Source organism: Dunckerocampus dactyliophorus, chromosome 10, assembly GCF_027744805.1.
Source record: "Dunckerocampus dactyliophorus isolate RoL2022-P2 chromosome 10, RoL_Ddac_1.1, whole genome shotgun sequence".
NCBI classification, from domain to species: Eukaryota; Metazoa; Chordata; class Actinopteri; order Syngnathiformes; family Syngnathidae; genus Dunckerocampus; species Dunckerocampus dactyliophorus.
The window spans coordinates 8,759,866-8,775,979 of NC_072828.1; the positions used below are offsets into that span (position 1 = coordinate 8,759,866).

At 43.5% G+C, this 16,114-nt stretch overlaps 2 protein-coding genes across 10 annotated transcripts in view; one reads left to right on the forward strand and one right to left on the reverse strand.

The window, feature by feature from the left end:
- The window catches only part of eps15l1a (epidermal growth factor receptor pathway substrate 15-like 1a), a 31,669-nt gene extending 21,314 nt beyond the window's left edge, over window positions 1-10,355 (forward strand). For 7 of the 9 annotated variants that reach the window (XM_054789529.1, XM_054789533.1, XM_054789532.1 and 4 more), the window contains 7 exons: window positions 1,074-1,219; window positions 1,433-1,499; window positions 1,577-1,719; window positions 1,795-1,888; window positions 4,021-4,176; window positions 5,877-5,893; window positions 5,970-10,355. In XM_054789529.1, coding sequence (XP_054645504.1) covers window positions 1,074-1,219; window positions 1,433-1,499; window positions 1,577-1,719; window positions 1,795-1,888; window positions 4,021-4,176; window positions 5,877-5,893; window positions 5,970-6,116 — 770 coding nt within the window. In that variant the 3' untranslated portion in view covers window positions 6,117-10,355. The remainder of the gene's footprint in view (window positions 1-1,073; window positions 1,220-1,432; window positions 1,500-1,576; window positions 1,720-1,794; window positions 1,889-4,020; window positions 4,177-5,876; window positions 5,894-5,969) is intronic. The other 2 variants (XM_054789535.1, XM_054789537.1) reach the window with 1 other exon arrangement.
- Window positions 10,356-13,189: 2,834 nt separating this feature from the next.
- On the reverse strand, window positions 13,190-14,996 carry LOC129188832 (Krueppel-like factor 2). The gene is made up of 3 exons (XM_054789869.1): window positions 14,763-14,996; window positions 13,775-14,681; window positions 13,190-13,699 (listed from the first exon to the last, which is right to left on the reverse strand). The coding sequence occupies exons 1-3, from the start codon at window positions 14,832-14,834 to the stop codon at window positions 13,524-13,526; spliced, it is 1,155 nt and encodes a 384-aa protein (XP_054645844.1). The 5' UTR covers window positions 14,835-14,996; the 3' UTR covers window positions 13,190-13,523.
- Window positions 14,997-16,114: the final 1,118 nt, after the last annotated feature.

Consider the following 16,114-nt stretch of genomic DNA (forward strand, 5'->3'; position numbering starts at 1 on the left):
CAGCGAGCCATATTGTGGAGTTTCACTTCCCTGTGCTCTAGATGGAGAGTTGAGTGATGGCAATGAGACAGTTCACACAGTAGTGAACGTCCCGCCCAAACTGTGGTTGCGTTGCGGCACACCACTCACGCTTTACGTGTGCTTATAGACTTGTATTGTGTTGCAGCTACTGTGATGTTGTCCATATTGACTTTCTGGGTCAGTTCAAATGTAGCCTCTTTGGAGTTTTCTTTACCATCACCTTCTCAGAACAAGGAAGCTGCAGTCTATCAGGGCTGAGCACCTGTCAGTTACAGGATTTACGCATAGACACATTCACACCTTTGAACAGTTTCGAGTTGGGGTGTCCAAACTAGGGCCACTATGATATTCTACATAATTTAATTCATTTAACATGCTGAAATGTGGTATAGGTGGCAAGAAGACCCTCTTGCTTTCTTCCTTTTATTCTTTACTATTATTCACACATGCACCATGTTCAGGGCCATGTGCTTACATTTATTTTTACATTAGAAATCATGCACTTATCATTATTATTGGACTCTTCGTTGTTCTGCTTTAAAGAAACTTTCAGTGGTCTCTGCTGTTCCTGGGAGGTCTTGGGGGACTTTTTTTATTGAGTACTATTGCATAGTACATTCATGCACGTAATGAAGACAAGTCAAAATAAAAAACATTTGTTAAATGCGATCGCTTCTCTCTGGAACTGATGAGTGATAATCGTGGGATTGCCCTGGCCGGCGAAGCGACACTCGTTGGGGCACGGGGAGCGTAAGGAGAAGGCGTCGGCCGTCATGCTAACTAGCGTGGGTCCTTGAGTAAAATGGCAGCGTGTGTTTGTGATGCAGCTCGTTAAGTAAAAGTGATTTACAAATTAGTGTCAGTCAATTTTATTATTTTTTACCCTGATTTAGAGTCTACATGCATGTTTCTGCAAACATTAAAGACAATTTAGAGTCTCCAAACGTCTACCTTTGAATTATGTGGATAAGCAACACAAGCTCGAGGAGAAGTTGCAAAAAAAAATGTGTGAGGAATAAAGAGTGAATCACTCATCCACTGTGCTCTTGCAGATCCATTTGGGGGTGACCCCTTCAAAGAGACAGACCTATCAGACCCATTCAAGGCTTCGTCTGAAGATTTTTTCAAGAAGACAACAAAGATGGATCCCTTTGGAGCATCAGACCCCTTCAGCAAGAGTGCCACGTTACCCTCCAAGGTGAGGACGCTCACGTATTGGCGGATGACATTGTGTTTTATTTCAGCAATCATCTTTTAATCTCTTCAGACTTCCACATTTGTATGTGGAAGCGAATGCAGACTTTTGTTTCAGTTGGACTTGACGAACGAGTAGTGTTGTCATGTTTGCTTACATTCTTTAAAAGTGCAACAGTTGTTTTTACTTGGGTTTTTATTCTTCTGGCGTCTCCAGCAGCAAATCAGTCAATTCACAAGCAGTGACCCGTTCTCCTCAAGCAATCCCAAATCCAAAGGAGCAGGTAGGAGGAAGTCTCCCCTCCCTCCAAGTAGGAACTTCGGGCACATTTAGAGCTTTTACATTGGCTGTCGCTTTCAGACTTGTTTGGCGCTTTGGATCCGTTTGGCAGCAGCTCGTTCAACAGCAGTAACAGCTCAGCTGGCTTTGCAGACTTCAGCCACATGGCCAAGCCTCGAGACCCTTTCGAAGGCCGTGCCAGCTGGCAGCCAGACTACCAGAAGGTACAGCGGCGCCAGGTGCTCACAGCAGTGTTGTTACAACTAATAAACACAACATCCTCCTTTATTTCTGCCCAGGCTGCATTTGTCGATGATCCCTTCATCAGAAAGAACGACACACCCGCCCTGCCACCCAAGAAAGGGGTTCCCCCAAGACCAAAACCCCCCAGTGGTGAGTGTCAGTAGCCAGCGTCTGTTACATGAGCCTCATTCACACAAATCCTGCAAAACTGCAGCATCACAGGCAATGTCCTGACATTTATCTACCTGTGTCTTTTTGGACAGTACCGCAGCCTCAATTGTGCGTTTGAAATTGCATACAGCATCCCGCAATCAGATAATTAGATGAGTGATTCCAAACCAGTGTGCCGCGAGAAACCAATTTCACTTAACTGGTCCAGAAACGATTTATTTACTGCAAATCTGTCTTTGTTCGTCTATTTAGAAGAAGTAAATACTCTTCCACAGGAATTTGACGACTTGTACTGCCTCTGTTACAGTGATGATGCTACGTCCGAAAGTGGAAGAAGGCCAAAACACATTATGATGTAACACTTGATAATGGTTGTTGCTTTCAGACACACCCTAACAAGTTCCTGCTACCTCTGTGTGTGCGTGTATACACGCTTGTGTGCGCGTGTGTGTATTCTCTCTACATGTGTGCGTGGTTCAGAGAAGGCCAAGCAGCAGGCTGGGTGCAGCATGTGCATACAGTGTTTTTTTTTTTTTTTTATATATCTTCTATCTTGTACATTTAATGTAGTGGTTGTCCATTCACACACACACACACACACACACACACACATACACACACAGTGTGCCATGGCAGTCTTGTGCAAGAGCAACAGGCATATCAAGTTGATGTTTTGGGGCACCCTGATGTTATGTCAGCGGGCTGAACCGCTTTTTTGCAATTTGTGATAAACATTCAAAAGAATTGCCTCTGATGTAGCAGTGCATTTGCAGAACAGGGTGGAGTGCATGACTGTGGTTTCTCATGGTGCCTGTGTGTGTGTGGTTTCTGAAAGAGGAAAAAACTGATTCTCAGCCGTGCAGCTTTGCTCTCCAAGTGTGAAGTGGTTACTTGAGCCGACTGCGCTGAGCTCATTTGTTGTGTGGCCGGTTGTGTAGTTTAACACCTTCACAGTTAAAATAGTGTTGCTCCTGATGGTTCCCACGATGAAAAAGAGGAGGGAAAAAAAAACACGCATACACATGTCAATTTATTGAGGCATGCAAAATTATCTATTTTGTTTTTATTTATCGTGCGATTAATTGATTTACGGATTATCCTGACAGGCCTACCCAAAAGTTAGACTTTAAAATGAAGGCATGAGATTACGATTTTTTTTTTGTCATGTATGCTTTACATAAGAGTCGTGGGTTTAACCCATCACAGTAGGTGCAGTAAGTGAGATGAATCGATTGCTCCAGGTCACTTCAGTCATGAATGCAAACTCCCGTAGATTGATGATGTATGGAGTTTGAAGAAAGGGGGACTCAGAGACTCACAATAGTCTAGATGCTTTGTCAACAATAACATTGGCATACGTGAAGGATGGCGGCACAATCTCCATTGGGCATCTCTGTGTGGAGTTTGCAGGTTCTCCCCGTGCGTATGTGGGTTTTGTCTATATGCGCCCTGCAATTGACTGGCGACCAGTCCAGGGTGTACCCCGTTTGTCCTACATGCATCAATTAGTGAAAATGTACCTTTATCAATCACCAGCTCAAAACATTGCATTTAATGTCTCAGATTGTCATTACCTGCTTATTAAACAGATTTGATCACATCAGTGTTTTGTCCTACCTCTGTTCATGCAGTTATTCAGCTCTCTAAAAATGCATTTCAAGTTTGCCAAGGAATGTAAGGCTAATGGAGAGAATAACCTTTTGTCATCAGCATCAACATCAGAGTGCTTATGTGACCGCAAACCAAACCAGCTCTTCAACCAGGAAACCGTTGAGACTGGTTGTGCTGGTTTTGGGGTTTTCATTGTTTGTCTTCCGCTGTTTTCAAGCTGCCAGATGTTGTTCTACGGACCTTTATTGTGGAGGGGGGTTGAATAAACTTCAAGAGTCCTTAGAGTTGTTTAGGCTGCATGTGGAGTGAAAGCAGTGAGACTGGCGTGGAACAGAAAGGAGCGTTAATAAACAATCAATTTGAGTAACTAAATTCATACATTCTTGCAATGTGCACTTGGAGATGTCACGACCAGGTGTCATGTCTTTAGCTGTTTAAACGCAGGTGAGGGTGATAGACAGTAAATATCCTAATTAACTGTGACTTTGTTCTGTCTACAGGTAAGAATACACCAGTGAGCATGTCAGCGGACCCTTCCAAACAATGTGACCCCTTTCAGCCGTTTGGCAGGGATGCTGTGGACCCCTTCCAAAGTAAAAAAGGCTTGGGAGACCCTTTCAGTGGCAAAGACCCTTTCGCTCCATCCTCAGCATCAAGTAAAGGCTCTTTAGGTGTACTCACACTAGGCCTATCGGCCCACTTCACACTTAAACTCCGACACATTTGGCTAGTGTGAGCGAACTGACTAATGCAATCGCTCCTCACAGGGTATCAATGATAGCCGACACAATTCATACTAGAAATAAACTACAAAGACTGAAGATGACCCAAAAGTCAAAACTACAGCACGCTCACTCACCGTGTGCTCCTTCCACAGAAGAAATAATCGCAGAGACTCAAAATAAGACTACAAATAATCCTCAGAGAAATTGCAGTAAATGGCTGAGTTGACTTGTCAGTTAATTGACACAATCACTCCTCTTGCAAGTAATAAATGCCAGCCGGCACCTTCCACAGTAGAAGTAATCAGCACGACTGGAAATAAGGAAGTAAGAAAATAATCCACAAAGTCAGCGAAATTGCCATAAAACTGCAGAATAGATCTGTCATTGAGTTAATGCAATCACTCCTATTGCAAGTATGACAGCCAGCACTTTTTGCAGTGAAATAACCAGAATGACTCGAAGCAATCCACAAAGTCAGGGAATTTGCAGCAAAACAGTAGAATAGTTGTGTCAATATGATTGCTCCTCTCTCAAGCAATGACAGCCCACACAGCCCACACCTTTCAAGTGAAGAACCACAATGACTTGAAATAAGCCGTGTCATTAGTTAATGCGATCGCTCCTATTGCAAGTAACTGACGGCCAGCACTTTTCACAGTGAAATAACCAGAATGACTCGAAATAAAACTGGAAATAATCTACCAAGTCAGGGAAATTGCAGAAAGATGGGAGAATAGACGTGTCATTTAATCAATGGGCTTGCTACTCTCACATGTAATTACTGATAGCTGGCACCTTTCACTGTGACATAATCAGAATCACCCAAAATACTACTGAAAGTGATCCACAAAGTCAGGGAAATTGCATCAAAACAGCAGATGAGATGTCAATTAATGTGATTGCTTCTCTCACAAGTAATGAAAGCCCACACCTTTGACAGTGAAATAACCAGAATGACTCGAAATAAGACTGGAAATAATCTACAAAGTCAGGGAAATTGCAGTAAAACGACAAAATAGACGTGCCATTTTATTAATGCTATTGCTCGTCTCGCAGGTAATTAATGACAGTCTACACCTTTCACAGTGACATGACCAGAATGACTTGAAATAAGACTGGAAATAATCTACAAAGTCGGGGAAGTATCCATTCAGGGCCGTACGAAAAGATGACTGTGCTGTACAACAAACAAATGACTTCTTATTCCACTTCAGTAAAACGGCAGAATAGATGTGTCATTTCATTGATGCGATCGCTCCTCTCGCATGTAATTAATGACTGGCCACACCTTTCACAGTGAGATAACCAGAATGACTGACTCAAAATAAGACTGAAAGTAATCTACAAAGTCAGGGAAATTGCAGTAAAACGGCTGGATAGAAGTGTCATTTAATTGATGCGATCGGTCCTCTCGCAGGTAATAAATGACAGCCAGCAACCTTCACTGTGAAATAACCAGAATGACTCGAAATAAGACTAGAACATGCAAATGGGGCCGTGGCTTGAATGCTCAGGGTGAGTGCAGTCCAGCATGGTACGAATGGTCTAGTGTGAATACGCCCTAACAGAAATGATCAAGTATGTCATGTGGTTTGCTAACATGTCTGTTCTGATATTCACCTCCATGACAGGGCCTGACAAAGTAAAGGTAAGTTTAAATTAGATTGGACCACTCGTCAGCATTTTACGCACACACACACCTTACACGTCACTGTGTGTCCTAGTTCGGCAACGAGGCTCAGCAGCTGGAGTGGGCCAAGCGAGAGAGTGAGCGGGCAGAGCGGGAGCGTCTGAAGCGTCTGAGGCAGCAGGAGCAAGAGGACCTGGAGCTCGCCATCGCTCTCAGCAAGGCCGAGATGTCCAATGCGTGACTGGAACTGTACCCCGCTGGGCAGACATCATGACTGAATATTGACACCAGAAGACAGACTTTGTGTTCATGGGCGTTCACACACACACACACACACACACACACACACAATGAATGGAGAAGATAAAAACACAAATCAAGACCAGGTCATCAGTGTAAACTCTGGGATGAAGAGAAGAAGCCAGTGAAGCGTTCACTGGACCAAGCCAACCTTGAAGGCGTGTGAGCTCAGCCTGGCATTAGCGTGCTAGCACGTAGCCGCTCAGTGACTTTAAAAGAGTTAAAGAAGTTCTTTCAAGGTATTTCTTTAGAGACACAGATAACATGTTGGATTGAGTGGTTCTGGTGCTAATAAACGCTCCAGACTGACTTCATGTAGACAGGACTAGATGCTCCTCATCATTTAGAACCTCAAGTCCATGTCTGTTTGTCATGGAAAGCTCATCAGTAATTCACTGTGATAACAAGTCAAACGCTCCACTGTACCCTGCTAAGATAGACAACATTCACATAGCTAACTTGGACAATGCTATGGTTATTGTCCTTCTGATGGTCACTCCTGTTAGCGTCTATGTGCTTACTGAAGTCCTTCAGAAAGGTCCAGTCCCCCTCATGTCACATTTCATTCTGGACTAGGTTTAAGCCTTACTGAAGTGACGCAACGTTTGCGCTTGCTGGATTTGACAAATTATACTGCTTTTTTAGCTTTTATTTCTAACCAAGGACAGAAAATTGGCAATGTTTGCATGCTCTTTATCTAGTTGCATATGGCCTTCCCTTCATTTTAAACCTGATGAGATATTTGGACCCTTCTCAATGGTTTCCCAATAAGACAAGATCGTTTGTCTGGCTAGCTAAACAGTATTAGTGCGTGTGTGCAAATGTGTGAGAGACTAGACCTAGACATGTTATTCCTGCAAACATGTTCTCGGCAGCCACACAACAAATTGCACACCTTTTTTGAATTTTTGAGTGAGATTGTACATGGACGTGATGAGGGAATTTCAACTTTTTTTAAACAAATGTTTAGCGCTTTTTGTTTTAGCGAGCGGCTTGTGACTTCCAACATGTTTTAATGTTAAAAGTGCACACTGAAGTTGACTGACAATGGGAGCATACTGACAGGCAACTGGAAAGATGTGAAACATTTCTCGCATTTCATCATTTGTTGACCACCCATCTTGTTTGAAGAGCTGCAAATTGAACACGCTCATCTGTGTAGAGATGACATCAACGTCTCACCTCACAAATGTACAGTGGTGTGGAAGTGTTTGCCCCTTCCTGATTTCTTTTTTCTGTTTGTCACACTTGTTTGATGTCATCAAACATTTAAATATTTGGCAATGACAACAAAATTGAACACAATGCAGCTTTTAAATGGAACTTTTTATTAAGAGAAAAAAATCCAAACCTACATGGCTCTGTCTGAAAGTGTTTGCCCCCTAAACCTAATAATTGGTTGAGCCACCCTTAGCAGCAACAACTGCAATCAAGCGTTTGCCAATAACTTGCAATGAGTCTCTTACAGCGCAGTGGAAGAATGTTGGCCCACTTGTCTTTGCAGAATTGTTGTAATTCAGCCACCTTGGAGAGTTTTCAAGATTTTTTGGTAGACAGCAGATTGATCTTCCAGCTCCTGAAACAGCAAAACACCTGCAGACCGTCACACTACCACCAACATATTTTACTGTTGGTATGATGGTCTTTTTCTGAGATGCGGCATTACTTTTACGGCAGATGTAAACGGACACACACCTTCCAAAATGTTCAGCTTTTGTCTCTTTGAACCACAGTATTTTCCCAAAGGTCATGGGGATCATCAAAATGTTTTCTGGCAAAATTGAGATGAGCCTAATGTTCTTTTTGTTCAGCAGTGGTTTTTGTCTTGGAACTCTGCCATGCAGGCCTTTTTTGCTCAGTGTCTTTCTTACGGTGGACTCATGAACACTGACCTTAACTGAGGCAAGTGACATCTGCAGTTCTTTGGATGTTGTTGTGGGGTCTTTCATGACCACTCCTGGGAAGGTTCACTACTGGTCCTTGTTTTTGCCATTTGTGGATAATGGCGCTCACTGTGGTTTCTGGAGTCCCAAAGCTGTAGAAATGGCTTCATAACCTGTTCTAGACTGATAGGTAGATCTCGATTAATCTGTTATGTTTCAACGGGGGGGGCAATCATTTTTTCCACACAGGGCCATGTAGGTTTGGATTTTTTTACTCCCTTAATAAAAGGTTTTCTTTAAAAACTGCATTTTGTCTTCAGTTCTGTTGTTGGAAACATTTAAGTGTGACAAACTTGGAAAAAAAAAAATCAGGAAGGGGGCCAAACACTTTAACACCACTGTATTTATTCATCATGACAGGAACTAGTTTAAACATGTTTACGTTTTTCTTCTCTGGGTTGCTGATGCTGTTTTGGGTTGTCAATCAAAGCCACTGTTATGTGCTACAGTAATGATACAGTACTGGATGGATGCTAGAATACATACATATGTTTTTATCACGCAGAAACATGACTTCAGAACCAATGATCAAATTTAATGATTTCATTTAGTCTCTTGTAGTATACTTCCTGGCCACCTTAAACTGCGCTGAGTGTTGAACAAACCACAAAAAGCTTTCAAAACAAGCTACGAATTTGATGACTGTCTGTGGATAGTTAGTCATATGGTACAAGTCAAATGTTTGGAGACAGTTTCTCATTTAATAGCATGGGAAAGTGTCTGACAAAGTTTGGAGACAATTTTCTCATTTAATAGCATGGGAAAGTGTCTCCAAACTGTTGCTGCGTGCTGAACGTAAGTGATGAAGTATCCATTCAGGGCCGTACGAAAAGATGACTGTGCTGTACAACAAACAAATGACTTCTTATTCCACTAGCTTGAAAATTGTGTGACCTAAATGCTTGCATGGAACTCCTTTTAATGTGAAAATTGGTCAGGTTTTTGTTGTGATGCTGCCACGTTTAAACAAGAAAGGTCTGCGCCGTTTTTTGGGTGATGACGAACTTGGCATGACCAATCATTTTGTTGAGTGTGTTAAATTTGACGGCTTCTTGTAAACGAGTGGCTTGACGTTGCCAGCATTATTTGCCAACGATCCCGAAATAGGACCTTGTACGCCTTGAGTTAGGAATGTGGCATAACATGTTGCTAATTGGCAGCTAGCTGCTATAGTACATTGCCACTATTGCTACTTGTCCATTTGTGGTGGAAAAGTGCTAGCATAATCAGAAAAGGCCCCACAAGTCGTACTGCTGTCAGCTGCAGTGGAGCACTTGAGTACATTTTAGATGTTTGTGTCTAACCTCATCTGTTCCATCAAGCCCTACTGTGAACTCTTGACCTCAGCTGTGCAGCGTGTACTGCTCTTCCGGTACCGTCATTCATACTGTACTTGTCTCATTTGTGCAATAGATGTTATATTTTTTTCTTGTGTTGGATGTTGGATGTTTTATGCACTTGCAGCCTCTCCGTAATGCTTCTGATCCATTTGGGGGAAATGACTGACAGATGCTTTTGTAAGTATTAATGAGAATTAGAAGTTTGGAGTTAAGTTGTGACTATGTTTCTAAGAATGCTCACAAGCCGTTAACCCTTCTTGTTCCTCCTCCCCCCCTCCTTAATCCCAGCTGTTTTTTTTTATGGAGATGCATAATGGTGTGTATAGCTCCATGTCTCTTCTGTAAAATGTTACACTAACGGCAGCAAAGTGGAGGTCTGCGTCTTCTGTTTACTTATATTGAAAGAAAACTGACTTCTACCGAATGTGTCTCCTTTTCTTCAGTGGCAGTGCCAGGACTTTCTTTTCAACATTAAAACAGTGAAATAGATCCCCTCCTGACTAGCATACAGTAGACTACCACTTTTTGCAGGGGTTGTCTTCAGGGACCACCAGCAAATGGCGAAAATCCACAAGTAATTGAGACGCTCCCCCTCCCCCTCCAAACCCTCTTGCTAGCTTGACGTTGACATTTTCCAATTCTGGTCCAGAACCCTACACTTCTCTCTTGAGTATGCCTTGCACAATTATTAAACGCATTTTAAAGTATAAAATGTATGGGTACTCCCCACTAATGAATGATAATGTCAGATCATCAATGAGCAGATGGAATGGGAGTCACGGTGTAGATGAGAAGTTATGTATAAGTTTGACATGCGTAGACACTTTTTTTTTTTTTGGGACAAAAAAGAAAGTTGTGGAGCCGGAATGCTGAATTGTAATTGTGAATGTGCTGGGATCCACAACAAAATATAATATCCTAATAAAAAGCATATGATTTTTTTAAAAGTCTTTTTCTATTTTTAAAAATATTGTAAAAATATCAAATACAGTAGACGCCCCTACAATGTAAATAATTCGTTCTGAGAACCTTTATGTTATAGGGTTTTTATGTTATACGAAGCGTAAAATACACTAGGTCCCCAACTTACGAACACAATTGGTTCCAGACGACCGTTATTAAGTCGAATTGTTCTTAAGTCGGGGGAAAGGTAATATTACCAATTATATAGGTACTACATGTACGTGTATACATATATGCGTATGTATGTAAATATGAGTTTGGATGCAGTATTAATATTAAACAAGGATAATTAATGAAAAAACAATAATAATAAAAATTATATAATAATACGTAATGATAAATGTTATTTACCTTTGAAGAGGAGTGGTCGAGCATACGTTGTTGTGGTGGAGGAGGAGGAGTTATTGAAAAAAGTAAAAATTGTTGTCGTCGTTAGACTCTTCTAAAAGAGGTAGTGTTCTGCGGGTGGTGTACAATTAAGCAGGCCTATTAACTCTTCATAAACTTTAATCACATGCACTTTCCGGGTTGTATCATACGGCTACAATTTAGCTTTCCATTAAGCTTTCTCTCCCTAGCATCTGTTGGTCCCATTAGCAGTGTCACAGTGCCCTCTACTGGTCAAGCATGTAGCAGTATAAATACTGATGGAGCGACAAGAAGGCAAAATAAAATAAAATATAGACCAGTAGGCTTGTGTTCGTATCCGCGAATGTTTGCAAGTCGGATGTTCGTAAGTTGGGGACCTAGTGTAGATGTAAATAGCCTAATCCGTTCCAAGATCTTCCCAAACTCACCCCTTTGGCCCTTCAAAATAATCAAAGTCCACCAAATATGGTGGGGAAAATATAAGAAAACTTTAGCATAAACATAGTAGAGCAACATTCCAGTATAAAATAAGGTAATAAATAAGATTACTGTAAATGAATAAAACTGAAAAACAATCTTACCGTTCACGAGATGTCTTGATCAGGAGCACGCAAGTGGAGAGAAGGAGGAGGAGGACTAGCCTGAGTCGAAACGCGACTCAAGGAGTCTAAGAGTCAGCTGGTCTCACAGACAAACGCACACGCACTACACGATAATGCTGTGTGCAAAATTTTAATTTGTAACTTAACTTAATTGTTTAAGTTAGTTTAACGGCGACTACGAAGAGGAAGGGAGAAACCTGTGTCTCACACAAACTCATGTACGTGCTGTATAAATCAGCCAATGAGATGAGAGCGTAGGCGGTGCCCCGATAATCAGCCAATGAGATGAGAGCATAGGCGGTGCCCCGATAATCAGTCAATTAGAGCGTGAAGCGTCAGAAGGCGTCACCAAGTGTACTCTGTTAGTCTGAAATTGCACCGACTTGATGCTTTATGTTATATGGAATTTCTTCCGTAATACGATGCAAAAACTTTACATAAATTCTTTACGTTCAGTGGACTTTACGTAAAAGGAGGTTTACGTTATGCGAGGTACTACTGTACTGCAGTCATAAATAATTTTGCAGCTTCGGTACATTTTAGCAGCAGCAATGACAGAAAAAAACCTTTTGACCTTTATGACCTTCATGTAGACCAGGAGTGTCCAAAGTACGACCTGTGGCTCATCTTTTTAATTACATTCTAAATATACAATTGCAACCATAAAGTTGGATTTTAATTAAAGTGGATTGTGTCTTCACCTTTCCAAGCCACTCCATCTTTGAGCATCTTAATAAGCTGTTCATGTGTACAGTATATACAGTACTTCTTATACTGTATCTATGGTATAAATATTACCGCAGCCGTAGGCTGCCAAATAGTAACTCAGTGGGACCCAGTGAAGGGAGTGTGTGTATAACTTGTGCTAGGCCAGAGATCACTAATTGTTGGAACTGTTCTATTTCTTCTACACCAAACTCCCCAAGCATGCCTATGGACCTTGCTTTGTGCACTGGGAACAGAAAAGGGTCTTCCTGGAGTGTTCCCACAAAGCTGAACAAGACTGAGGGACAAATCAGGACTCTGGTGCAACCTGTAATTGATACAGTAAGGGTTGTGTCCCAATACTTTTGTTGCCTGCCAGTATTTCTTGACAGCGTTCTGCCAGGCCACCAGGTGGCGTTGTCCTCCTATGAACAGTATTCCATGATTTTTTTTTAGCTGAGGGATGCTAACAAGTGATTGAATTTGAAAAAGTCACGTAAAAATCTTACAAGTTTACTTGTGGGGTGTCATATCAGCTTTGTGTTTCAGCATTCCTGGACAATGGCATGTCAAAGGTCAGCGTGATTGACAGGAACCTTGTTGACTGGAAGCTCCATGTGGGGATCCTCGGCATGCATGCCAAGTCCTCACAGAGTGATGGCTGACAGGGGAATACCTTTGCCTTCAGTGACACAGCTGAGTGCTAGGCGGACGAGGGTTGCGGGTTGCCTAGGATCTGTTTATATGTGGTATAAAACATCTGAAAGTCCTAATGTTCATCACACGTTTAACCTTTGACAGCGTCCCCATCGCACGGTCACCCAAACACATCACATCACCATGCTAGCAGTGAGCTACCAGGTACCTTGTTTGTATATTTAGTGTAGTAAAGTACAGTGACGTCATACGCATGCTAGCAGTTAGCCAGCTGCGAGCTATTTTGTGTAGTAAGAGGCTGATAGGTGAGAGGTGATTTTTTGTTTAGGAATGTTGATTACGACAGTTGGCCAAGTAACCCGTTTTCAGCACGAGTCCAGATGGGGTCATAGGTGAGGAGTCGTAATGATACACAAGCAAGAGACATCATGACGTTGTCTTAGTTTATTGTATACAATAAAATAATCTATTTACATTCTATAAAAGGTTTGCATTTACAAACTGTCGTGGTTGTCAGGCGGAGGACGACCAATGGGAAGCGGTTTTACAAGAAAACGTTGTCTCAAAACTTCATTGACATGTCTTCAAGGTAGAGTCAGAGGTGAGTGAGGGTAGTGTCATGTTCCTGACATAACAGCGGAGTAGAACCAGCTACTTGAATTAACGTTCTTGCTGAATTGGCATCTTTTGCATTCATTCATTCATCATGGCAACACGCTGGAGGGCCACCTGGTGTCCAAAAGGGATAACAGCATGTCCTCCCCTCCCCTCACATGTGTCTCTTCATGTGCAGGGCTAGGTGGTCCGACCTGGAGAAGGCGCGCTCGCACAGGTGACACTGGAAGGGTCGATGTCCGGTGTGCTTCCGGAAGTGACGCGTCAGCTCGTCGGAGCGCGCGAACTTCCATCCGCATCCTTCCCACGTGCAGTGGTAGGGCTTCTCACCTGCGAGAGTGGGGATACGGCGGTAAGTGACGTCACACACAGGTGATTGAGATGGGAGTGGGCGTGGCTTCTTACCTGTGTGAGTCCTCAGGTGCGCCTTGAGGTGCGAGCTCTTAGTGTACGTCTTCCCACATCCCGTGAACGTGCACGTATGCGTGGCCGTGCGTTTCCGGGGCCAGGAGCGCCGTCCTCTCCTGGGCTTGCTGTCCATCATGTCTAGCGGGGACGACGGCGGCGTGAGCAGCACGCGCTGACCGGATGTCTGCTGCTGCTGCTGCGCGTGCACGTCCTCTGCGAACATGGTGGGAAAGTGATGGTGGGTTTGGGTGTGCGCGCACCCCTGAGAGAACTGAAGCTGGAAGCCTCCTGGATGCTGCTGAGGATGATGATGATGATGGTGATGATTCTGGTTGAAGCCCTGCGGGAAGGTGAGCGTGCACGCGCGTGGATGCTGTCCCTCAGAGGTGATGAGGTCGTCGGGGCTGAGGGGGGGCGTCATGCTGCCCTGGGGGGAGCTGGCCAAGCGAGGCTGGTGGTCGAAGGCTCTCATGCACGCCACACTGCCCTCCTGCTTCATCTTGCTGCAGTTCTGCGGGACCAGACCCAGTACAGGTCCGTAAGAGTCCGCGGAGGGCTCCAACTTGACGCAAAGGGGCTCTGCAGAGAATACGTCCTGCTGGGACGAGCTGATCAGAAATCTTCCCTGGATGCTGGAGCCGAAACTACTGCCGTCCACATCGGAGCGGAGCAGCTCGGCCATCAGGCTGCTGTACGGCGGAGGAGGGGGGGCACCCAAGTCCGGGATTGACGTGTAGTCCTGCTGCTGCTGGTACCCGGACACCCCGCAGTCCTGAGTCCGGTAGGAATCTGTTGTAGCCCCGTCTGCACTCATGGCGCTGTAGGCCAAGATAAAGTCCAAGTCTAAGAACTTGTCCAGGTCTTCGTCGTCTTTTCTGGCCCCGCAGCTCATGTTCCTCCAGACCTGGACCAGGACCACAGCGGCGATTGAGGTGACGTGAACAAAACAACGGCAATCATCGTGTCATGAGGTAAGGTTACTTACATCCTCCAAGCTTTTCTCCTTCTGGATGGAGAAAGTGGAGAAAGACGGCAGAATGGTCCCGCTGGCGGCCATCTCCGAACCAGAAACTTCTACACCTCGGAGGAAGCGTGTCCGCGTGGAACGAACTGGCCAGCCGTGCTGATGTGTGCCGGTATGAGATGCCTCTTGCCGAGAAGAGGAGGCTGAAGAGTCCGTGTCGGATGAAGAAGATGGAGAAGAGGAGCAAGTGAGGAATGTGATGAATGCACAACAGTCAGCTACTTTAAAGTCCTCCTGACGCGCAGACACGCCCCCTGCCTTACGGACACGCCCCCACGCAGCAGCATCCCTCCTCCTGGACCTCCTACAAGTAGAAGACCTTCTGGGTCTGATCCAGTCATAGTTGTGCAAAGAAGAGAAAGCACAGGCAGCGTCTCATCTTCTTTAAAAGTCACTTTTTCCATGTGTAAAAAGTATTTTTTACCACTTCTGACTTATTATTATTATGCTACAATAAATAATAAAATGGAGCCAGTCAATGCAATAGAATCCTACCATGTGAATAATAGAGTGTGATAAGCAATGCAGCTAGTGACTGCATATGCAGTGTAAATATGCACAGTTAACAATATAGTAAAATAATTTTACTTTGTCTAAAATAATATATTTGGATGTAATGCAGTAAAAGTGTGTCTAAATGTCATTATGCACAGCTGCAAGGTGCTAAGACACCTATAATAAGCCTAAAATAAACTTTTAATACGCGTGTAAAGTGGACAATGGAAAAGGTGTCGTCATCCCATGGTGTCATATTGGTCCAGCCTGGTCCATTCTAACCTTTAGGAGAGTATATAGTACTTCACATTGTCACTCATTAACAAACACTACAATGCGAATGTGACGGCCGCACCAATGGTGTTAACACTGCAAAACCTGTTTTGAATGTCACGGAATGTCAAGGAGCGCATGATGATAAAGATGATCTGTCGTCTTCATCTCTATTATTTGCAGATGTTAGAAGTTAAATGCTGCTTGTTTACTTTGCACTCTGGGCTACATTAGCTGACCTGAGTCTTCATGCTGTGTATCAAATGGAATATGTCTGTCAGTAAGTACACTTCAGTTATTATACAGTGTACACTGCACTTAGTTCCTGAGCGTGCAGATTTTGGGAGAGTGGTGCTGTTCCATGTCCATTACTGTCGTTACCGGAAATTGCAATATTTACACATTTCTTCTTCTTCTTCTCTCCTTTTTAAGGTTGGAAAGGTTTGGTAGTCCAAGATGGAGACTATTGTTTGTGGTAAGTGTCTATCACTGTGCACTCACCATTTTGAGTGGAGCATCTGAGTACTGACATTGCACTACATTTT